This window comes from Perna viridis, chromosome 9 (genome assembly GCF_037379345.1).
Source record: "Perna viridis isolate PV_CMFRI_1.1 ecotype Kerala chromosome 9, ASM3737934v1, whole genome shotgun sequence".
NCBI lineage: Eukaryota > Metazoa > Mollusca > Bivalvia > Mytilida > Mytilidae > Perna > Perna viridis.
Genome location: NC_142453.1, coordinates 8,357,488 through 8,383,761, shown reverse-complemented (window position 1 = coordinate 8,383,761; position 26,274 = coordinate 8,357,488). Strand labels below are relative to the sequence as shown.

Genomic DNA, 26,274 nt, shown 5'->3' with positions numbered 1-26,274 from the left:
TCAATGGTCCAGCATGATATGGAAAATCTTGTCTGTTTTCAATAATTCTGATTGTGCAAATAATCAAATTATACTATCAAAATACAATGTAATGAATTTTTTCATACCATGTTTCACCTACTGCCTGATTCTTACAGGGACTGACACTTAAATGTTAGTAAATTAGTGATATCAAGACTCCTTCTGTTATAAACAGTTACTTAATTAACGACAAAACAGTATTTTCTTTTCAAGAAGGCTATAAGGCCAAAAAAATGAAATCCAAATGCAATTAAGAGGGTGTCCATGCAAAAACTAGGCAGTGGGTGGCACATGACAATTCTTGTTTTCCAAACAATATTCATCCATTTTATACCACAAATGCATCCTTTCTCAAAGTTGAATGTTGCTTTTTGATAAACTGCAACAGTTAAATAAAAATAAATTACATAGTAAGCATTGGAATTTATTGAAAAAGGGAGAAAACTCTTTTATTTTGTCCAAAATTTGGTTGCTTCTGAGGGAACTTTAGAATTATTTTCTGAGCAATCTATTGTCCATTAAAAAAATTTGTATCTGACACATCTTCGATGTAAACATTACATTGGAACAAAATATCAGAGGGATAATATCAGATTATCACATGACATTTTTGATATCCCATGTATTATTAGCCCAAGGTTTGATATAGGCCCAACAGCCATAGGTTCAAAGGCCAATATCAACCAAGGGCTAATAATACATGTGATATCAAAAATGTTATGTGATGTTCTTTTTATCATATGCTTCACAACAGGAGTGCAAAATAAGGCTATTAATGAAACTTTCATGTAGAACCAGGCAAATATTTTATCCAGTTCTGGAACTGGAATTTCTTCAATTTGTCGTTCTGAATGTTCTTCCAGCCAACGCAATAGCACTTTCATACCACTCAGTTTTAGGTTTTCTATTAATATTCTTCATAGACTCTATATATTCCATGGTACTGACAATCTCTATTGCCATCATACCCAGCTGTTTGTCTGCTTCTTCGTTAGACGCCATATTGTAAACAAATACGATAATTGTCGAGTGTTTACGGGAGGGGGCGTAATATCACTTAAGGAAAGCCATGTGATATCATTCTGAAGCATGTAATAACATTTTGATATCAGCCCGCTTAAACAATCTTGAAAAATATCAAATTGTTGGCCCTAAAACTTGCTTTATTATTCAGTAAGAAATGATAGTTATTTTCTATAAGTATATGATAAAATTATCATATGCCACCCATATTATAGGAACTGCCTGGACAGCCTATGAAAAAGTATGCATTATCTTTTATATTTTTACAATTACAAACAAAAGAGTTAAAACACATTCTACAAACAAAAATATCAGATTATTTTCTGCATAAAAACAAAGAAAAAAAAACACAAAAAATAATGCTACATCATGATACTACATAACATACAAAATACACAACATGAATATAAAGTTAAAAATAATATATTGCACATTACACCAGCATATCGTATGGAGTCCAACCAATTCAAAATTATTTTTTCTGCAGTCTATTTTATTTTTTGGAAATTTACCCAATCAATGTTAAGGTCAACCTAATTATTTGATTATTTAGAAAAATCAAATTGAACTTTGTGAAATTATTTGGACCAATCATATTGAACCTTGATGGATTATTTGGACCAATCACATTGAATCTGGTGTGATAGTCCATGTTACTCATTTTCCTTTCGACCAATCAGGTTGAATGTTGCTGACAGACTGGTTTTTTAATAGTTGTATGCTCATCACATGAGCACTGGACATAGTAGACAAAGACTCGAATGGGAGAAGACCTGGAAAAGAATACTGTTATTTTGCATAAACCTTAATTTTAAAATATCATATCCTCAAAAAAAATTTACATCAATCTTCCCTCAAAAATTGATTTGTAAACACCCTAAAAAATCCTTGAACAAAGTGCTCCCTTTCTAATTTCTGTATTCTTGTAGTTAGAACACTCTTTGCATAGGCAGTGGTAAGGCATATTACAAACAACAAAAACAAGGCCAAGGCAAACAAATAAGAAATTCTGAATTAGGAAGACTTATCTTTCCTATTGATCTCAGATCTATCAACACAGCACTGCAGCTGTGAAAGCACTTCTTACACAAATAAATGCAATTACAAATGATTATCTACAATGATCATAAATAATTGGTGATTATGGTAATAACAAATGTTTTTTTACTTATACATGATCAGGTAATATGTCTTGTCATGGTCATATAAAATTAGAAAGAAGCTATTTGATTTTAAGATGGCCAGCCTCCACAAATTAACCTGATACATAAGTAGAAAGTCATACAAAAAATGCTCAAGGGGGGGGGGGGGTTGGAAAACTATGTCATCTATGTGTGTTACTATTGCGACCTGTGTTTCTACCCCCTGGACATTTTGTACTGAATAGTAATAAGTGAATAACTGAACTCATTACAGAATGGAGGGTTAAATAAGAAGTCACCCTCTATAATGTAGCCCTAAACTCATAATAGAATCTTAGAGGCTTTAAATGGTGGTACCTTGCCCTTCCATTAAAATCAAATTACATCTTTCTTATCTACCCTTTAAATTTTCACATTCAATAAAACATAAAAATATCAATGAGTGCAATCACAAAAGCAATATTTAAGGCCATCATAAAAAAATTCCTAGATTCTCATCCAACATTTTTCAAACTTAGGGGCAGGCAGGCAAATTTTATCTTATATTTTTTTTTCATCAATGGAAGTGAAATGATCAATGTAAAGAAATCAACCTAAACTGGGGAAAAAAATCTTTTTTTTTAATTTTCAGGGAAGGTGAAAGGGATTAAAACCTAGGTAATTTTATTTTATTTTGGCCTAAAAGAAAAAAAATAGTTGTTACAGCTTTTGTTTCACATTTCATTGAACTGTATAATTTATTCTAATGATCATGAAAGATTTATGCAGGATAAATTTTGTGATACAATATCTACCACAAATTTAGCACAAATATTTTTTTTTTATTAAAGATCATTTTCAACAATTTGAAAAAAAGTCACAAATTTAATACTGAAAAAAAAAAGCAGATTGTTTGGAAAACATGAAAAATGGACTGAAAAGGTTTTCTTCTAAGTAAGTCCATATGAGAAAAAGAGATGAATTTAACAACCAAATTGGACCAAATCAAAAGGATTATTTTTTTGGCAATACATCACAACGAACTACTTATCTATCTTAGACATGATAGAAGAGGTATAAAATTGTTTGAATGGATTTATACACATGTATGTTACACCATTGTATATGAATCAATGTTAACAATAAATAATAGATACATGTAAATCAACAACTTGTAGCTTGTAGCTAATTTGGATATGGGATAACATAGATCAGACAAAGCTGTAATTGACTTTTCTTCATGCAGACTTAACTTCATATGCTTACCCTCAAAACCCAAAAAAATTAAAGTGAGTTTCACTGCAAAAAAAACCTACCAGCTCAAGGCAAATGAAATAATAAAATACATGTAAAACATCTATGCTTAAATCAGAAACATGACAAAAAAACATTATCATTTAGTAAACACAATAAGAGAGGTAAAGTATGAGAAGAGATGAAGAAAGAAAAACATGATAAAATTTTTAAAAAAACACAAACAAACAAAAAACAAAGTATGGAGAAATAACATTTTACCTGTAAGTACAGTGCTGTTTAAGATTCATGCAGTGTTTGATACATGGCCAAGATGTACTGATTCTTTTCTTTTGGATTGAATAACAGTAAAACCTGTCTAAACTGAACCCCTTTTGAACTTAAAATTGGTTTGTTTGAACAGATGTTGGCTTAACCAAGGTTCAAGATACAATTGATGTGATGGGGCAAAAAAATTTCCAGTTTAAACAAGTTTTTTGGATTATTCAGGGGTCAATTTGGACAGGTTTCACTTTTCCAACTGGTTATAGTGAAAAATGCTGCTTTTTTTTTCAGGAAATTGACTAAGACATGATGGGCTGAACCTGTCTGTCAAAGAAAAATAAGGTAAGCAGAAAAAATTTTTTTGTTCCAAAAATGCATGAATCACCTTCTGTCTATGTTTGCAGTATTCTAAAATGGAGCTGTACTTAAAAAGAACAACCAACACAGAAAATTAAAACCAAGTAAGAAATTTAAATCAACTGACAAAAATACATACCCAATGTGAAGAACACTCCATTAAATAATATATGATTGCAGTTTCTTGAAATCAGTGATATATTTGTATCATATTCAATTTAATCAAAGCCTTTCAAGATTTCATTTGAAATAGAATGAAATAAATCCAAGTTACTTTGATGCTTTCATGAGATTGATGTAAAATGCTGAATACAAACATTCCAATGATTTGTTAGAGTTGTGTCTCTTACCTTAAGTAACATCCTTAAGCACCATTGTTTGATAACAATAATAATCACATGGTGTAACACGATAGCACTTACAAATTTTACACACAATTTTTTTAATACTAACGGCAACCAAATTTTCCTCTACCATGAAGAAAACTATTTTTAATGTCGATGCATTAAAATATTTTACATTATGCACTGAAAAAATAATTGTAAAAACTGATGCATGTTTTTTTTTCATAACAATCTATACCTCCAATCCATAAAAAAATTCTTATAAAAACTTATAAAACTCTTTAACTTTCAAATTAAATACTTCATAATACTGACATTCTATTACAAATAATTAATACATTTTAGCCAAATTGGTAACTTAGTACAACAGTAAACATTAAAATTGGCAAAACTTTCATTATGTTCACCTAAAGAAAGTCAAAAGACAAGAAAATTATAAATTTTATATAAAATACGTTAACTGTAATATAAAATTAAAAATGATATTTATCATTACAAAATTGGTTTTGTGTCAGCCATGCAGGCATGTCAAAATCTACCCACTGAAGTAAAAAAAACTGATGAGATGTTAAAACAACATCAAAGTTACAACTTAAAATAGAAAAATACTACAGAAATGTAAAATGTTGCAATTCATTGTCCAGCTAAAACATGGATATGCTTTACAAACCCATGGAAAAGTTCTTAAGTACTTCTCTGTCTAACATGCGTATAAGGTGTAGCACATAAAAAAAAATTCAGAGATTTTATTGCATTGTCCAAATATTTATACCTACTAACCTCTAAAATAGCCATCAAAGTGTCTGTAAAATTTGTCTTTTTTAAGATATTCTAGGCCAAATTTAGTCAAAATGCACTGTTGAAAAATTTCCTGCACTCTTTCCCTATACAATCAGTAAAAAAAGAAATCTATGTCAAATGCTTCAAGATAAATTTAAATAGCTTTTCAATTATTTTCTAGATGTGTTAAATATATTTGAGGCAAAAAAGACCAAACTGAGAATTACGATGTGCCACCCATTGCATGATTCAAACACAAAATGGTACTTAATAACAAAGGGATTGAAAAAAACAATTTAATAATCGTGTCATAGGTCTTCATGTGAAAAATAAAACTGCCATGAAAATTTAACTGTTCACTGTATATAATCAAAAACACTGTTACATTGTTGTGCTGTTGGAGAGATAAAATTCAAATTCAAGATCAATGCCAACATACTTTCAATTGACAAGAAAACCTTTTTAAACTAGAAAATGTAAACACATCAACAAATTAAAATTGTATCTGAACATAAGTTCTTGGTCCAGCCAAGGTACAAAATATTCTACAAATTCCATAGAGAGCAAACAAGACTGCTGGTGGGAGAAAACAGAATTTGATTGAAAAAAGTAAATAGAGATCAATGTTTAAAATACTACATAGAAGGAAATATCGATCACATGATTATGTTACGATGGTGATCACAACTGTTCAAAGAATGCCACCCTGGACTGTGTGGTACTTGCTTTGGCCTAAAAAAGAAAAATATAACAAATCATAATTTTTTTTTGGAAAGAGTAATCAAGGGAACCAAGATTCAAGCAATAATCGATAGAATATAATCGAGGGTTAAAGACTAGACAGGGAAAACAGACACACACACAACTAAAAATGTTAATTAACCCGAATAGCACATACAAAGCAACAAAAGTAAATGAAGCACTGTCTGATATCTATACGATCAGGTAAGTCTGTAAGATGGTAATTTTCTTTATTATATTACACGTTTTGAAAGTAAACAAAAATTGTCATTATGTATACAGTATTTGTTATCTTCACTCTGTAAACCATGGTGACCTTTAACACTTGATCCCATCCTTCTTTACAAATATTCACACCTCTTGAAGTGTTAGAATCCCAAAGCTACAGACCACCTCTGAATAATCTATCCTGACCTTTAAGGATATGCCCTTTAGCTATGACCTCAGACCCTCATTTCTGAATCTTACCTGTCTAAGTGTTGAGTATTTACTATCCCCTCTCTGTAAGCCATCTTCATGCAATCGATCTAAATCAGTTTCATTCTCTTCCACTTTTAAGACTTCTATTTCGGTTTTTAGTTCCCTTAGTTGGTTTTGTAAATGTTTGGATTTCTCCATATATTCCACTCTAGAAAACAAAATATGCATATCAAAATACAGATGTTCATATTATTAGCAAGAACAGTCCTCACAATGAGTATTTTGCATTACTAAACATTCAGTTAGAACAGATATGAGTATATATATAGTTCATCAAACAAATAATATTTAAAGTTAAAAAAATAATTACATGTTCCTCATCTTCTGATGACCTTCTAATAATGGAAAATATTCAAAATTATTCCAATAACAAAGTCAGGGGAGATAACAATATAATAAATTCATAGAAACATGTCAAATTTATTGATTAGAAAATTGTACAAGTTTTTCATTGGTAAATTAAGAAATAAATCAATGAAACTCTATTTTATCGTTGTTTTACCACGAGCTAGCCATTTATGTTGCATTAGTTTGCCCCATTAAATAAAGGGATTAAATAACAAAATAAATGGCCAGCCCATGGTAAAACAAGGATAAAATGGAGTTTTCTTGATTTATTTCAATCCTAATAGGACTAGTTTCTTCATACTTTTGAATAGACACAGCCTATGTGTTGCACGAAATGTTGGTCATGTGTTTATCACTTTTTTACCATGGCTGTGGTCTAATGATCTTTGAAGCACATCATATTAGAATTTGAAATGAAAGCCGTCCATCATTGTAATATTTTACCTTTCTTTTTCTATTTCTAGTGATAACTGGTCCATGTCACCCATACCAAATAAATCAGCTCCTAGCTCTGCATCAGTCAGGTCTGTTGTAATATCAGAAGTCAACTCTGGTAATGGATATGACGACTGAAAAACAAAATCATTTTTGTTTAATTTTGCTTGAAATACCAGTTTTAATTGAGATATGTTATATTTCTTACATTAGTTGCATTTGCAAAGAGATAACTTCATGTAATTGATTTCTTTCAAGATTTTTCTTAACTATATTTAAAAACTGCAGAGTAAAATATTAAAATTCCACCCTGATTTATATTAGCATAAAAAAAATAAATTCCTTTTTTCACTTCTTTTATACATGTATAGAATTACTTCCAATTAAAAAGAATATCTAATTCATCAGAACCCATATTTTGGACAGAGCATAATTTCAAATTAATACATTAGTTTTCCTATCATCACCAACCCTTATTTTCAGAAATGTTTAAAGATGAAATCAAAGTTATTATTTTGTTATGAACAAAAACTAGAAAAATTGAGACCTTTCAGTTAAATATTTTACCCCTAAACTAAACTAAGTTGCATGCAATTGCAAACTCAGATTGATGATAAAATACCCAAACTAAATCAACAAAAGAGAACAACAGAATAGAAGACATATGCAGTGCATACAAAGCAGAACCAACTACATATATGTTAATGAAAAGGCAATGAACGCATGTTTACCGAAAACTACATGTACATGTATTAAACCAATAAAGTACTCTGATGAATTCATTAGTAAAGTTAAAAAAACAACAAGTTAGCTACAAGTAGCCAGAATGTCCCATGCTGTTGATGAAATTCAATATTGTGCAAGTCATAAAACTCTTGCAATATTTGATGAATCAAAAAGGCATTATGGTCAAGACATCTTCACTTTATGACAGTACACCTTTCAAAAATATTGACGTGGTTTCAGAGTACAAAAGCAGATGAGTCTAAAAGGAGTTTTGGAAGAACAGACTGATTGAAAGATACCATTTCAATGTCCCTTCATCACTTTGCAGTGGGGGACAAAAACAAACTCTAGCATATTATTAATTCAATAACCCCTTCAGGAAGTATTTGACTATCTTCAGTTAAAAAACTGAAATACCATGTAAAACATTTAACATAAAAAGAAAACAAAAATCAAAATGAAGTTTTCTATCATTAGAAAAAGAACCCCACTTATAGACAGTTTATGACTGCAAAGTGACCTTTCAATGCAATTAATTCAAGCTTTTACCCACAAACACATATTTCTTTAAGGAATTTTGCTGCTCTATTTAAGAATAACAAAGACTTCAAAGGGTTGTAAAATCTATCAAGATCTTTGGTGCTCCAAAAAAATATGAAAAAAAAAATACAGATGGGTCAGTGTACTTGTTTTTGAGATATACACATGGAAGCATATAAAGTTTTGGCCAGAGATAGATTTTTCTAGATTTTCCATAGGTTTTGTCTCAGTAGTTTTTTGTCTATTAAAAACAATAAAAAAAAATAACAAGGATTCATAAAAAACCCTTCCCAAATAACATTTTAAAGTGTGTTTAATGAAGTTACGAAAAGAAAAAAATAGTTATGCTATAAAATGAACAAAACTAGAGGAGTCCAAAACTCTGATAAAAATGTCTGAACATAAACAGCAAACACCCTTAAGCTTCAAATAACACAAGGAAAACACATATTAAACTACAGCTGATACAGTGAAACCTCTCTTAACCAAACCCAGAGTAGTTTAACCACCTTTATACCAAACATTTCCTGAACCTGAGTAAATAAAACAAATGCCTTAATCCAACAAATATTTTGTCAAAAGGGCTTATTAAGACAGATTTCACTATACGACTGGTAAAAAGTATGAATGCTTTTGTTTGAACAGTTTCAATAGTAACTTTTCATTTTATTGTTTAAAGCTTTTTCTTAAGACAGCCAATCTATAATTTGAACAGTACTGCAGAACAAGCTAGAACAAAGAATAGGTAAATTTGACACTGCAGATTGAGAAATACAACTTCAAGGAAAAGCAATTATTTGGTAATATAAAAAAAATAAGAGGGATTTTTTTTTCAAGATTGAATTAACATCAATGACATAACTTGAACATTTATATAGTCAAAATAAAACTTAGGCTTTTTTTAACTAAAAAAAAAAACAAAAGGCCAAATAAACACAATTTTGGGTTATTAACAGACCATCCTTCATTTCTGTCAATGGGTGCTTAACATCATAATCAATACTATGTGGAAAAAAAAACACACACAAACTCTATCAATTGGTTCTGACTTATAAAATTGTACCCAAAAAAAAAAAACCAGCACTTTTCAGTGGCCATATCTAGGTAAAAGATGCCTGAATCAGTGACTAATTTTAAGAAAGATAGTCCAAAATTCTGAGAATCAAGAAATTAAATGAACTCATGAATATTTGAAATATTCATATTGCTGTTAATTGAGAAATAATGATCGCATCATTTTTCAAATCAATCTACTTTTGTGCAGCTTTCAAGTTATGATTGTCCTTAAAATGGCATCTTAATCTCTTTATGATGAGAATACTTGAAGAAAAACACTAAAAAATAATAAAATAAACTGATATAGAAATAGCTGACTACAGTATTTGTGATTAAAAATATTTCCAAATTTTAGGTCAAATAAATATAATCAATTAGTTTTCAGCCCCTCCCTAATCTCAACTCTTATATAAAGAAATAAAAAACACCTCAAAGGCTCAAACACATTTTTTCTGGCAATAAACAATATAAAAAGCATCTTTATAACTTTTTCAATTAATAAAAAGGTTAAAAATAAATATTTCACACCCGTCATTTGTTTTAGAAAGAAATTAGCCTGAGAACCATGAAATTAAGTTTGAATGGCCTTGCGTTTATCTCAATCTGCAGTGTTTGAAGGAAAGCCCACTGTGTATCATACTTGAGCCTGTGGAATATAAAATGGTTGTGGAAAGGCAGTCCAGTATTGCTATAAAGTAATAAAGTAATAAAATAATTGGCTAAATATGACATGGTTTTCACACACAGGAACTGGATTAAAAAACTGTTAAAGCATTAATACAGGGAACCACTTTCAAGGTTTGGTAAATTTATTATTGGCAACTTTATCATTATCCATTTTCATACTGCCTGATATTTTCTATCTCAGGTTACTGTTGAAATACTTTGAAACATTGGCAATATCCAATGACCATGTTACTTCAAATTCACTGTGAAGTCACTGATAAACAGAATAACGTCCACTTTGAACATCTTCACAGAACATCACATCTCATCCTATCAGGCTCAATGTGAAATTTCTGTCCTGACTTCATAACTACATATATTTTAAAGGTAAGAGCATTTGCCACACGTCTTTTTAAGCAAATCTGTAGTTGTTTGAATTCTTAATTTAACTTCTCTGTATACATTTGTAACAGCAGTCAAAATTTGGCAGAATACATTACAGCATATCTTTTAATTTAAATTGAAGAATTAAAAAAAATACCAGTAATGGGTTATTCAGGGCATGGCTTCGCAAAGTATGTGTAAGACATGTAAGACTTACATCACATAAATTCTTAACAAACCAATGGGACTTATGTTCACGTAAGTCTTATGTAAACTTTGTAAAATGATGCCGTGGCAGTGTTCTAGGATTCCTATTTCTCGTCAAGTGAATTTTAACCTATGGAATGTGAAATTTAACTGTTTTTTTGCATTCATTTGTATTGTGGGAAAGTAATTTTTATCATAAATAATTCAGGGAAAGTGAAAATTTTCAAAAGCCCTAGCACACTGTATAGTGTTTTGTTCCTTGTTTCTTAATAATTAAAAAAACCACGAGAAAAGGTTCCTATAAACAAGAAGATTTTTCTTAGTTTTGCAGTTTAACATGTTTACAGGAAGCAGAATAATAAATAATAAATGGTATACATGTATAAATGTCAATCAACAATACACAGCATTGATTCTACCAGTACATGTATATTTATTGTGTTGACTATCTGACACTAATTAAACAATACTTCTAGTGATTTCAAAGACAAGTACATTTTTACTATTAAAACCTACCATCTGAATCTCAGAAAAAAATACTAGGCAAGAAATTATCATTATTCATATTCAATAAGATTTCTTTTAATAAAATGCATTCTACCTCAACTTTGCCTGTAAATAAATACAAGTAAGTAGGCTTATTTAAATATAAGCCATCAGTTATAAATGAATTACAAAAAGTGCAAGTACATGAATATAATACAACATGTGCCACACATGAGAATTAAAAGGTTTGCAACACATGATAATCGTATGAATCAAGCACCATATGATTATCATGTTTCAATGAACATGTAGTTATTGCATAATTATCATGTTTCCAATCCAAATTCAACATCTGAGCATCATATGATTATCACATGACTATCATACGATTATCTTATGAATTGATAACCCTATGATTATTATATGTGGCACTTTGAGCTGTGTATGTATATGAGAATAAATAATGAATGTACACTATACTGTTACAATAAGTTTCAATAAGAATATATTGCATGTATATGAAAACAATAGTTCAAGCTTATTTATATGTATATGATAAATCATAAACACATTTAAGTATTTGAAGCACAGCTCTAATTCTTAAACATACAAGCTCTTTTTGATGAATTTCTTCCTCTCAATGAACTAATGTCAACATGGAAGTTCTAAAATTACCAAATCAACCATATATAACTGTAGCTGTAATTAAATCAAAAATATCTGAAGACATGAGGAATTATTTGGAGTATATTTCATGCCCCTATATATATTTATAAAAGCAGAGTGCCTAACTTGCAGTATATTTCATATCTTCTATGTATATAAAGCACAGGGTCCAACTTGAGGTGTATTTCATATCTTCTGTTTTTATACAGTACAGGGACCATATTGGAGAACATTTCAAGTTTTGTATCTAAATCTAACACATCTACAGTGACACACCTAAGTGTGCTCCTACTTTGAAGAAAGTTACCTGGTAGACATTAGATTTTGTAATTTCCATCAGCCTATCTTTGGCTAACTTCTCAGCTGTTCTGGATTGTAACAGATCTACCTTCAACTGCTCTGCTTCCTTAGCCCTGAAATCCATAAATTCTGTGTTATTCAATACTTTATCTATTAAGTGAAAGATATGTGAATACTGGTCTTTTTTATCAGTAAGGCAAAAATTAAAAACAAATATATCATGTAAATATTAATTTAAAAGGAGTTAAGTGTAAGAGGTACTTTTAGGTAGTAAAATAGATACTCAGATCACAGAAGAAAGTGCTTTTATAAATATTAAACACCCTAAAAAAAAGCCATTATATTAATTCTTTAAATCTTATATATCCCTTACTGAAATAATTCAAATTATTGAAATTTTTTATGTAGTAAATTGTTTCAAAATCAAACCTCCTTTCTGAATCCTCCAGGAGTTTAGCAGCAATCATCTCTGCTTCCCTGGCCCGATACTCCATTCTCATTCTCTCCTCTTCAGTCTGAATATAAAAGTAAAACAAAATTATTTATAGATCTCACTTTCTAGCATTGCATTTCTATTTATACTCTCATATTAAACATTGCATATCTTTTTATAGATCACATTTTCAACATCACATTTCTCATATCTGTCCTAGGACTATTCCAGCTTCAAAATTTCAAAAAAGAGCGAAGTGTGAGGATCTATATGAGCTACTGAAGAGGCTACATAAAGGCTCAGACTTCAGCAATGACCCACATAATCTTATGAACAATATAAATTACTGTGGAAGTACTTTAATTCATGGATACTTATTTTCGTGGATTAGAGAAGAAACATGTGTTTGTGGATTCTTGAATTCGTGGTTTTGAGGTTTTCAGTATACACATCAATGGAAATCTTTTCCTTGAGAACCAAATTTTGTGGTTTGGCCTACCCACAAAAACCATGAAAATTGGTACCCCATGAATAATAATTCTTTCAAAGTACATCATTTAAAACACATTTAAGTATAACATTCTGAAGTTCTAGTTTTGGAAGATACTATTTTCTGTAGGAAAAAGTGTCATTTCAGGCAAGGCTTCACAACTCAAGGGAGATAACTCAGAAATAAATACTTTTAATCAATACTTCATTCTTATACAATATTGATGGGTAAAAAAAATAAAAAATACTATGATTAATTGCAAAAAAACTTTCATATTTAACAGTGCACATACTTTGTTTTTTTAAGAAGTATATTCATACTAGTTATATGGTTTTCTTACATTTTCACATTATTGACATTCATTTTAATAAAAAAATTAAATTCATTCTAAGTAAAAGTTATTTTTTCATTTCCATTCTCAGTAAAAATTTAAGAAAAATGTTCAGGTGGTCAATGATACCCAAGAAATCCAAATTTTAATTTGAAATAGAAACACCCATTTATATGACAACAGCAACTGTAGTGATTATATGAAATTCAAATTCGGCTCCTAAACACCCATTTCTACTGGTCCTTCAATTAAAAAAGTTCTTTGGAATGACACCAGGCTCTAACCTTAAACCTGAAAAACAGATAAAGCCTGAGTTATTGAGGCTATGATAATACTTTACCTGATTTAAAATCTAAATTCAAAAGGATTATGATGAATGATACCTTGGTTGCCATATAAAATGATGGGTGGACGGACAGACAGACAGACAGACAGAGTCAAGCGGCTACTAGGTCTGCTTCTATTGTTGGTGAGACAGGTAAAAACAATAGATTTCTCACTGTTAAGTTTCCATTTACCTTTATAGCAGACATTTTGATTCTCTGTATCTCTGATTCACTCTCAGCTGTTTTCTGATTCAGTAATTTAGTCTCAGCTTCAGCTAACTCAGCTTTCTCTGCTAATAATTCAGTTGTTTCTTGTGATCTTCTCTGTAATATTCAAAGTAAGAGAAAGTAATTGAAAAATGTCCTAAATTTGAATGCAGTGAAAACATAGGTAGACATTGGTTTCTGAAAAGTACCAGTATCTGAGGATTTATTTTTCAGTTGTATCTCCCTATGTATTTGGTTCTATCAATCTAAGTTAATGATAATATTAGATTATTTGATATTTTTTCAATGAGAGGGAGTTTCTAATGCTTATCTCATCGAGCGGCTTTGCATCAAGATGAGATGAGCATGAGAAACTCCTGCGAGTTGAAAAAATATTTAATAATCTGTTTATTGCAGTTTTGCTGAATTGTAAGGTATTAGTTTTCTTTTATTTTCAGTTTTATTGACCTAAATATGTAAGTTTTATAGGCGCGGCAAAATTTCCTTTTGGAACTATTTTTCAGCGACATGCTACGTGACGTCACGTATGTTGTGCAGCTTTTATACACATTTTTTTTTTTTAAATCGGTGAACTTTGATGGTTGAGTTTAAAATTTGTGGAATAATTTTGGGATTTATTCATTCTAATCGGGTAAGTTACTGTATTTAATCATTTTCCATTGTAGACTAGAAAATATTGCCACAAATTATCCATTATTTCATACGCAGTAATATTCCTATGCTGTTGCTTGTATGTCACACGAGGACAAAAAAACAAGCGATAACTTTCATTCTCACTCAACTGGCGTGAGATTGAAAATTACTTTATAGCAAGATCAAAGGGATTTTAAACAAAATGGCGATAAGAGGTAATTCTTTCAAACATGATAATAGCATAATGAAATGCAAGATATTCATATGATTAGTATTCTTGAATTTGACGTCTTTTGCAAATGGATAAAATAAAAAATATTGTAAATGCTCTTTTCCAACCCTGATAAATACAAGGATTTGTGACCAAATTTTCAGAATTGTTCACAGTTAGAGAATGATTTTTTGAGCAAATTTTCAGAATTGTGCACAGTTAGGGAATGATTTTTTGACCAAATTCTAAAAATTGTTCACAGTTAGGGAATGATTTTTTTTTCATTTGCTATTGACACTTTTTTTTTCAAAATATTAAGCCAATAAAAATGTACCTCACAAAATTGAGGATCAGGTAGTCCAAGATTCTAAATATTTGATACAGTTTTTGGCATTTACATTCTTTCATTTAAGTCAACCCACAGTGCTTCTGTTTGTTTGTTGGGGTTTAACGCCTGAGCAGCAATATTTCAGCTATATTAAGGTGACACAGTGCTTTTGGATTAATAGTCAATTCCTTTTTAGTTAAAATAAGGAGTCATGATAAATATCTAAAAAAAAAAATTCTAAATTTTTAACACTTATATTCATTGCCTAAAACTTTACCAATTCATCCTGAGCCTTTCTAACTTCATCTTGAAGCTGTTTATATTTCCTCTCCATGTCCTCTTTTTCCCTTATTGCCTCTTCTTTCAATTGTTTTTCTTTTGCCAACCGAGCTCTGTCTTGCTGTAATAAAACAGAGAAAACAATGCTACATTATGTAACATGTACCCACAAGTCCCCTAACATCAGTAAAATTTGAAGTTTAAAACATCAAAGTCCTGTAACTCTTGTTTAATTGGTCAAATTTAAATGATGATGTAAGATGATCAAGTACATACAGGGTCAAGCTACCCTAACAAATTTCCACAAAGTGTGATTGCTAATTTCAGAGATCTTTTATGAACAAACACACAGATTGACCCAAAAAAATCATTACATTTTCAACCAATTTTGTTCATGTGTAGCATACTATAAACTTGGTTGAATTTTTTATATTCAAATTTTAAAAGTATCACTCCAGATATCAATCATGCAAAATGTGATTTAAGGTTGGAAAGCCTACATATTTTTTTGTTTAAAATATTATAATAAACAGAAAATAACAAATACTTTCATATAATCCTTGTTCTAAGGAGATAAAAGTGACCTAGAATGTACTGTAGAATTCAAAATTAAGGGAGATAACTCTGTAAATGACACTGCAATACAACTGTTGGATTTTCAATGTAAATAATCCCCTAAGAGCAGACGGATTAGAATGAATAATTATACATCATATAGACCTATAAAAGAACTTAATATCAAAAATAAAAATGTGTAGGTCTTTTTTTGGGTTGTATCACATATTACAGAATTTGCATGATTTTTACAAAGACTACTTAATATGAATTTACCTCTGTTGAACAGGTTGAAATTTAACTACATGTTTAGTATATTTTTTTTTTACTTCTTGTTTACTAGTAAACATGTATCTTACACACTAAATGACAGACAAAGAAAGAAATTGTAACTTTGTTCACACACACAAGAAACTTAACCAAAAAGGAAATACAATTTACAGATACATGTAATAAATTCTTAAGCTTAAATAATTATATTGTATTATTCATCTGTCTGTAATTATTTTCACCTTAGCAATTCTTAATATGGTTTATATTTGCCAATTGGTATATGTCTTTAACATCTACATCTAGTTCATGACTATCTTTCCACATAGCATTTTACATGTCAGCTGTAGATCAATGGGAGTATGCTTAGCAGGACAAAAGAGACATCTTCACAGTTTATTTTCAGTTACACAATAGTTTACTATCATAAGGCTGTTGGTAAATGTTCTTATTTGTCTATATAAATGTAACTTATTAATTTTCAGAATTAATTTTCAGCTTTACTAGGTCTAGAACATTACTAGTGATCACCAACAATGGTATTTATGAATCAAAAGCACACATTTTACAGTAATTATGTAGTAGTCTGTGTAAGAATCATGCAAATTCTGTAAAATGTGATACACCTCAATAAAAGGCTACATATTTTTATTTTTGTTATTAAGTTGCTTTATAGGTCTATATGATGAAATGTATAATTATTCATTCCAATCTGTCTGCTCTTAGGAGATAATCCACATGGGAAATGCAACAGTTTCTGTTGTATTTTAGTGTCATTTACAGAGTTATCTCCATAACTTTGAATTCTACAATGCATTCTAAACAATTATCTCCTAAAAGCACGAGTTATATGAAAAACTGAATGTTAATTTCTGTTTACTATGGTAATTCAAACAAGATATATATAAAAAAAAAACAACCATGTAGGCTTTTTACCCATGAATCACATTTTGCATGATTCTTAGTTGGAGCACTACTTAAAAAAACACCTGTCTTCTGGCTTTTTCTTCTCTAGCATTAGCTTTCATTTGTTGTATTTCCATTGAGTCAGGCCTTCGTCGTCTCATATACAACTCATGGTTACCAACACATAACTCTAATATCTGAAAATATAAAGACTGGGGGTTAAAAACCACAAGACCCTATGTCCCAAACTTGACTATTTTACATCTGGCCTTTGTTTTGTGCTCATAAAAACTAATCAGTCAAGTAAACTTTCCATCTGGATTTCACCACAGTGATTTGCTATTAGATTGACATTAAACAAAGAAATGATACTTTTATCTGATTGCCTGAAATTAATATTAATACAGTAGATTCCGCTTAATTGCATAGCCTATTTGCCAGTAAAAATTATGCAAATAACCGGGCTATTCTTATAACCGAAATTACGATTTTACCGGAAGTGTGAGTTCAGGTAAGACGACGATACTGTGGATCAACAAGGGATATCACTGTTCAACATTTCTGATCTGGTATTTAATTGTTATAGACCTTCACACTGTATTGTTCTTTTATCAATAAATAATAATATGTATTGTGTTTATCTTGTTTGTTGACCTTCTTTACGTCGTGTGTATTTATAAGTAAAACCACGTGTTTCTCATCTATAAATAGTCAAGTAATTTCCTGACCTTTCTATGAAAGAAAATCCCATATTTCATATTTCAGCCAGGATTCAGTGTAATATTCATCAATGTTTGCAGTTTCTGGGCTTTTGAAATGGTCTGTGCGTTTTTATTCCTCTGTTCAATCACCATTGTACACTGATAGTTGTGTATTATACGTGTCATTGACCTCAATATATTCCTATGAGGTGTGGATAGTATGGGGCACCTTAGGGTAGTTGAATTTCATTAGACATTGTACTGAATGATGACTTTTAATTTTCGGTTGATATTTATGCCTAGTAACCCAAGCTCACTAAAAACTGTTCAGCTCATTAAAGAAAATTAAATTTACATTGATAATCATTTGTAGTCGGAAGAATTTAAATAGGGACAAAAAATACTCCAAGCCGAACTCCAAGCCGAACCCCAAGCCGCATCATAAGGTGATGTTTGGCATGTCGTCAGAAGTCATTGTTGACCTAGGTGCTTGTTTATTTTAATGCAATTAGAAATCATTTAAATTGTCTTTTATGTCCATTATGTTTTTAATCCATAATTAACACCTCCTGATTCATGATAACCTAGTTTTTACAACAATAAATATGATTGACATATTTATGACTCGAAGGCTTAAAATAGAATTTGGGAAACCCTGTCTTTACCTCGATGAGGCAAAATTTCTATGAAATAAACCGAAATGCACCTGCAAGGCCTATGCAAATAAGCGATTTTTTCCCTAATAGAATAATAGGAAATGGTTTTGTGCAGGAGAAAATTATGCTAATAACCGAAATATGCAATAAAGCGATATGCCATTAAGTGGAGTCGACTGTATTAACGAAAGTTATGCCATAGCTGGCAAATGCTGTGAAAAATCTCATAAAGTTCAGGCTTACAATTGCTATTTTGCTTGACTATGATTATGATGTTTTTTACATGATTTTCAGGTGGAGTTATACTTCACCATTTTACATGATCCATACCATAATTTAGGCAGAGTTCTGTCTGATCATCATGATCATACTTTATAAACTTATGTATGTTTTTTTTTAAGATTTGTGTCTTTTAAGAAATAATTCATGGAGGTATGGTATAGTACTCATGTACACCTGGGCTGGGTCTTTATATTCGATTATTTTATACCGAGCATTAGTGAGTTATAAAATACAAATATAAAAGCCAACCCTTGTGTAAATGGGTACTACATCATACCCATTATGAATAACTTCTAATCTAATATGACAAAAAAAAAAGACAATTTCTGCATCTGAATTCCTGAAGGATAGATATATTGTTTGACGTATACTGAGCGTTACTTGTTACTTACCAATTTATTTATCCGTAACTTAGGTGCAGTAAATATAAAATCACTGGCTTTTTTATCAACAGGTTTTATAGTAAACTGAAAACAGAAAAGATCAGAAATATGATTAAAAGTATCATACAGCTTTCATAAAAGAATAAAAAATAGTAATATATTTATCTCCACTTTTTTGTGATAGAAAGACACTTTTGGTGATCAGGCTGTAACGTTGACAAAGGGGGTTATATTGAAGTATCCTGTCAGTGTCCTTTCGTTTAAGAAAAAGTTGCAGTTCCAATACTATTTTATTTATATGAATAGAATTAATTGTTATTTTTCCAACAATAACAATTCTATCGATATAAATAAAATTGAGTTAGAACTGATATTGAAGTTGCAATTCTCCTATGAAAATAAATTAAAAAGGAAAAAATAATCCATACAAAAATTTAATATATTTTATTCAGAATTAAGAAATAGATGATATTCATGAGCATTCTACAAAAAAAAATTGTCGAAACTGATGTATCATTTTACAGCCAAACTTTTCAGTTTTGACCTGCTATAAAATAATACTACCAATCTTACCTTTTTATCTTTAAATGATATATTTTTTACTTCACTCCATGGAAACGTTATTTTAGGCGACAACTTATTGCCTCGATCATAAACATGTAAACCATTAGCATCTACTCCGAGCCATAAATCTGTATTACGTTTATTCTAAAAATTAAATCAGCTTCATTTAATGCCATGTGGCATGTCAGTACTACATTTATGCTGAAATCATTTACAAAATATTAAGTACCAATCCATATAAAATTCAGACACAGACAATGTATTAAGGTGATTCATGGTGTAGAAAAACCTATGGAACATATAATGCTTTTTTGGTCGACATATGCTATATTTTTATGTGACAATAGTCTTTTCTGTATTTAGATATGTACTTTTGAGAAAGCTACACTTTAAGTAGCAGTTTTTGTAAGAATCATGCACAATCTGAAAAATGTGATACACCCCAAAAAAGGCTACATATTTTTATTTCTGGAATTAAGTTGTTTTATGGGTCTATATTGTGAAATGTGTAATTATTCATTCATGCTGCTCTTAGGGGATAATCAACATAGAAAATACAATAGATTCTATTGTATTTGAATGTCATTTACAGAGTTATCTCCCTTAATTTTGAAATCTATAGTGCATTCTATATAATTTGTATCTCCTATGAACACGGGTTATATGAAAAACCACATGTAACTTTAAGTTTACTATGACATTTCAAACAAAATATCAAAAAATAAAAATATGTAGGCTTTCCAACCATGTACATGTATCACATTTTTTATGTGGAGTGCCACTTAACATCCCACTAAACCCAATCAAACCAAATCAAGAACAATAACTCTTGCAAAGTTCTAATGTCATGTACAATCTATATAAATTTTATCTCAAAACACCACACCCAAATGAAAAACTTCTGACTGTTAATGTGGTTTATAGCTGTTTCTGAACAAGTAATAAAAGTAAGCTTGATGGGTTTTTGACATGCATGAATTACCTTTTGTCTGATTTTAGGTGGGTTTTTGACATGCATGAATCACCCTCTGTCTGATTTTAGGTGGGTTTTCGACATGCATGAATCACCTCCTTTCTGATCTTTAAAAAGACTCTACTTAAGTTTATGAAAGTTATTGAGAAAGTTTTCTATGTTCAATCATAGAACCATTCAATCTAGACAAAGTAAAAGTACCAAACAATTTCTTTATGTTCAATCAACCAAAAATTCTAGGTTACGAAGCAAATAATATACAATATTCATATGTTCAATGAACCATTTAAAAATTTTAATCCAGGTAAAGTAATAAGTATTGTACAATTTCTATATGTTAGGTATGCACACATGTACATGTACACAAAAGTACAAAAACTTTATATGTTTTCAGTACTGCACTTGAATAAAACTATCATTATGTAAATTCTAAAATTAAACCTACCTTAATTTGAAAATAGTTGATACCATACATTTCTAAATCTTGTGCTATTTTTAAATACTCCATCTCTGCTTCATCTCTGTAAAAAAAATAATATGAACAAAAAATCACTTTGCTTGTTAGTGTAGGCAGCTATTTTTGTGACTCTTAAAAACATTTTTAGCGTGTATGTATATTTAACATATTTCACGAAAAAATTAAATCATTATGCACTGTCCCGTCCCATGGTAAATACTTTGAGTGAAAGACTTTATAATGTTGTCTTATATCACAGCTCCACTGTATGGGCATTGTTTTATTCTTATTTTATTCATACTGAAACAGACTAACCATAAAAAGTCAACAGTTCAAAGGGAGATAACTTACCTAGACATGCCTCTGTGGTCAGCATACCATTCTTTAATCCTTTCCTCCCACATTTCAGCAGTCATGTGATATTGGTCTATAACCCTCTGAGGCAGTAAGTCTTCACTGGCTAAAATACCTGGCTTGTATGAACTTGTGTCATAGTCTCCATACTAAAACAAAATATAGTGACTGATTGATTTTGAACTTGTGTCATAGTCTCCATACTAAAACAAAATATAGTGACTGACTGATTTTGAACTTGTGTCATAGACTCCATACTAAAACAAAATACAGTGACTGACTGATTTTGAACTTGAGTCATAGTCTCCATACTAAAACAAAATACAGTAACTGACTGATTTTGAACTTGTGTCATAGTCTCCATACTAAAACAAAATACAGTGACTGACTGATTGTGAACTTGTGTCATAGTCTCCATACTAAAACAAAATACAGTGACTGACTGATTGTGAAATTATGTCATAGTCTCCATACTAAAACAGAATACAGTGACTGACTGATTGTGGTTTTGTGTTCTATAGCAGCTATTTCATGCATTTCCAGATGAGAATGTTTGAACCCTAATATGTCTGATGTACATGTATAAGCAACTCAGCTATTACAAAAAATCGGAATGTATAATTTCACTTTTATCTTTGTATTCTGCTTTCTTTTGGAAATTGCTAAACAATTAGCTCTAAAATACTATTTTACTATAATATTAACATATACAGAGATATTTTGTCCACTTTCTAGTAGACTAAGCATGAGAAGATCTAAGGAGAAAAGTCAAAGTACAAATGTGTTTAAGATTTACATGTGTAAGTAGCACTCCAGCTAAAAATCATGCAAAATGTGATTCATGGGTAAAAAGCCTACATATTTTTATTTTTGATATTTTGTTTGAATTGCCATAGTAAACAGAAATCAACATTCAGTTTTTCATCTAACCCGTGCTCTTAGGAGATAAAAAATTGTATAGAATGCACTGAAGATTTCAAAATTAAGGGAGATAATTCTGTAAATGACACTCAAATACAATAGAATCTACTGGATTTTCAATGTTGATTATCTCCTAAGAGTAGGCAGATCTGAATGAATAATTACACATTTCATAGTATAGACCCATAAAACAACTTAATTACAAAAATAAAAATATGTAACCTTTTTTTAGGGTATATCACATTTTTTCAGATTTTACATGATTCTTACAAAGACAGCTACTTAAATTGGATTACACATGGACATATATCCTATTTAATTTTAAGGCAACTTGAATCTTAAACTTGCCTACAAAGCAATATTAGGCAAAAACTATTTCTTAAACAGACAACATAAAACATTTCTGAGGATTTATTTAAAGTTAGACTTGTCTACTTCCTCCTTACCTTAGCTTGAACAGCATATGATGCCAACAATACTGAAGCTTCAGGAGGACAGTAAATGTCCATGTTTAGTATTGACTGCTTCACTTGTAAGAAAAACAAATGCTGTGTGATTTCTTGTATGAGTTCCTCTGAGGCATCTTCAGCATAGAATTTGGCCAAGAACAAAAATTGTACAGGAGATTCTTTAGGTATATCTTGGTCTAAGACCTAGAAAGAAAATGACAGTCAATGAAAAACCTAAAATATGAAACCAGTTTCAGGATTATATATGTACCCTATCACTATATGAATAAAGAATGAAGTGCCATATAAAATCAAGACACTGTCTATGGTAGAGGTGAATCATGTTGTAGAAATAACACTGAACAAATGGTGCCTTTTTGGTCTACATACATTTGTATGCTATATTTTTATGTAACATTAGTCCTTTCTGTATTCAGATCTGTATTTTTAAGAAGACAATAAATTCATCCGACTAAAATCAACCAAACCAAATCAAAAACAATAACTGCTGCAAAATGACAATTTCATGCAGAGTACATTTAATTCTTATCTTAAAAATAAACTATAGAATGACAAAATAAAATTGGTTACGTGGTTTGTAACTGTTTCTGAAATAAAAAATAAAAAAGTAAATTCTGTGGGTTTTTGACATGCATGAATCACCTATTGTCTACTTTTTATAAACATGATAAAGGCTATAAACCACTAATGTCACTTCCCATAGGCCCCAATGCTAATTTCATCATGTTCAATGTGTTATGAAGCTTCTACCTTAAATTTAACCTGGAAAAGACTATACATCACCTAAAAGCTGCATGTTTACACTAATAGCCCTAAGAATATTATGTAGGGTTTACTACCTTGCAGTGCGACACCAGCTTCTAGAAGACAATGAGCTAAAAATAGATTGGGAATTCACCTACATTGCACAAAAAAGGGTCTTTATGCAAAACTCAAAAAAATATTTAATGCAGAAAATTAGTGACCATTTTATGTAGAAATGAAGAAAATACAATTCCTGCAAAACACAAGCACACTTGAGTAGATTTGATGCGTACTTTTTCCACAGCAACATAACACAAGTGTACTAAAACTAGTGCAGGACTAATTTTGCATACATTCTAAAAGCTCACTGGTTGAATTCATGTATGTAACCATAGACTTCTACTAAAGTTAAGGTTTCATGATTGAAAAATTAAGGAAAGGTCCCATGATTGAAGGTTTGGCTTTCTGTCACTGGCCCTTTATTGACACAACAACTGAAACTATACATAGAATTTTGTTAAAGGATGGTTTCACATGTTCATAACACATCAACCCCTGTATATATACATTTTCTAACCTTTTTATCAAATTTAAGCCATGCTATATATCCTTTAGAGTCAATGTACTGCAGTCCAAAGTACCAAGTTTCTCTCAAACCAATAGTTCTACATACTAATTCAAACAAGTCCTTTCCAGTAGCCTTATGCTGTAAAATAGAGACACAAGATTATTCAAAGAAATTGTAAATGTAATGTGAATGATAACAAACACATGAGGGAAAAAAACAAAGAAAAAAACAAAAAACATAAGGAGAATTACAAGAAGTGCAAAAGAACTAAAAGACACATACATTTGTATACATGTATGTCATATTCAACAAAACCACACTTAAAACCATGGGTTTTGCAAATGAATAGCTATACAGAGCATATATGTACATTGGCTTTTGAATTAAAGAGGTAATTGTACACAGCATATGTTTAAACAGACTATCACCTTTTCTTGCGTACATATGTACATCCATATGTATTTACTTACATATAAAACCTAATAAGAATAATGTAATAAGAAATAAAGAAAATTATTTTTGTTCAGTAAGAATAGAAGTATTTTTTTTTTTTTTTATTACTGCTACATGTACATGTACATGTATGGAGTGCCTTGTAAAAACAAAATCAGGGCTCAAGCTACTTGAGAAAAACAGGGAGAAGTGACTTCTCTTTCAGAGACACTAGGGAGAAGTGGGGATGAACAGGGAGAAGTGAACACGTATGCGCATCATTTACTAATGCTTTTTAAAATTACATGCGTTATATGTTACTAACATGTACATGCACACAATATAAGCAAGCATTTTCATATATTCATTTTCTTTTATTGAGATAAATGTTACTTTTTCTTTAAGCTACATATGTAAGTAACTAAATATTTTGGACAAAATGAAATCAGCCTGCTGACTGTATGGCATATTCATAAATTGAATTTCTAATCTATACATCAGTAGCGTGAACCCTGAAAATGTCTTCTTGAGAGGCTAAATTCTATTTTGCCTCATACATCAATATTCAATATTCAATTTTCTTTATAAATGCTTAGACATTGTAACTTTTGGAACGGAAGGGATCAGAAAAGATTCTTAAAACCAGAACCTAACAGAATATTTCATAATTCTGCTGAAAAATCACATGCCCGCTACCCTTCGATTCCAAAAGTAACAAGCTCCCGCCTACTCTCTATTACGTTTCAAAATATCAACAAAACAGAGCCTCTCAAGGAAAATGGTTGAAAACAATAAAAATGTAATTTTTGTAGCATATTTTGCATCAGCATACTGGAAAATAATTCCGGAATCGAACTAGGTAGGTGTGACATGCACAATTTCAACTTGAAAGTCATTACAAGCAGTTGAAGGATGGTACTCCGCAGTACCGCAGATTCTCCAACTTTCCGTATGGCACATCGTTCTGATCCCAACCCAACATATCAATATCCTAATAAAAAAGAGGAGGGTTGCAGGGTCAGAAGAAATTCAGACTAGAAATCAGAAACTGATCTAAAAAGAAAAATATATATCATTTTCTTGAATAGAAATTAACTGAAACAGACTTTTGCACATCTCATGCAATTTTCAGTTCGTAACATACCGCAATAATGAATATTTTAGCAAACAATCATTTGGATATGGGTCTGGGTTACACATTTTAGACCCTATCAGTTATATTATTTGAGTACAAATAACTCCATTCCCCTAAGGCAAAACCTAAAATTATATAATGGTGTTTGTAAAGCTAGCTTAAGCAAGTTATTTTAGTCAAGGCGATGGGCAGGGCTGGACAGGATGATATTAACCTCAATAGTGCTGAAATCAAGCTCCGCGTCCATTGTTGTCACTTTCACAGCGAAACTTTTTGAACTGCCAGACGCCTGTGACGCCTTTTTCATGTTTACAAAAGGCATTTTGGCAGTAACAGTGAAAATATCTACACTTTGCCAACTTTCACATTTTTCCAATTTTTGTTTTGATTGTGATCTCAAAGAGATTTGTTTATTATGGTTAATCTCTGATCAAGAAAACACTCA

At 30.5% G+C, this 26,274-nt stretch overlaps 1 protein-coding gene across 2 annotated transcripts; it reads right to left on the bottom strand.

Annotated features, from left to right (window-relative positions):
- Positions 1 to 2,058: 2,058 nt before the first annotated feature.
- On the bottom strand, positions 2,059 to 26,271 carry LOC148606554 (merlin-like). Of its 2 annotated transcripts, XM_088543991.1 has the most exons (16): positions 26,044 to 26,271; positions 24,272 to 24,400; positions 22,927 to 23,133; positions 21,557 to 21,708; positions 21,194 to 21,269; positions 19,785 to 19,919; positions 19,221 to 19,295; positions 17,273 to 17,386; positions 15,457 to 15,579; positions 13,972 to 14,103; positions 12,629 to 12,714; positions 12,207 to 12,312; positions 10,131 to 10,178; positions 7,178 to 7,302; positions 6,374 to 6,533; positions 2,798 to 5,896 (listed from the first exon to the last, which is right to left on the bottom strand). In XM_088543991.1, exons 1-16 carry the CDS (start codon positions 26,149 to 26,151, stop codon positions 5,846 to 5,848), a joined length of 1,827 nt encoding a protein of 608 aa, XP_088400117.1. In that variant the 5' UTR covers positions 26,152 to 26,271; the 3' UTR covers positions 2,798 to 5,845. The 2 variants fall into 2 exon arrangements, with proteins under 2 accessions (XP_088400119.1, XP_088400117.1); XM_088543993.1 differs by lacking the exon at positions 10,131 to 10,178 and having other exon boundaries at positions 2,059 to 5,896; positions 26,044 to 26,244.
- Positions 26,272 to 26,274: the final 3 nt, after the last annotated feature.

Bases quoted from the DNA above. Each gene is read 5' to 3' on its own strand.
- LOC148606554 (XM_088543991.1), bottom strand. From the start codon at position 26,151: ATGCCTTTTGTAAACATGAAAAAGGCGTCACAGGCGTCTGGCAGTTCA. The intron at 15,580-17,272 runs GTGTTTTTTTAA...GTTTTATTACAG, and splicing joins AAGAAAAAGCCAGAAGACAG to CAAGACAGAGCTCGGTTGGC. The intron at 10,179-12,206 runs GTAACTTTCTTC...ATTACTTTATAG, and splicing joins CAAAATCTAATGTCTACCAG to CAATACTGGACTGCCTTTCC.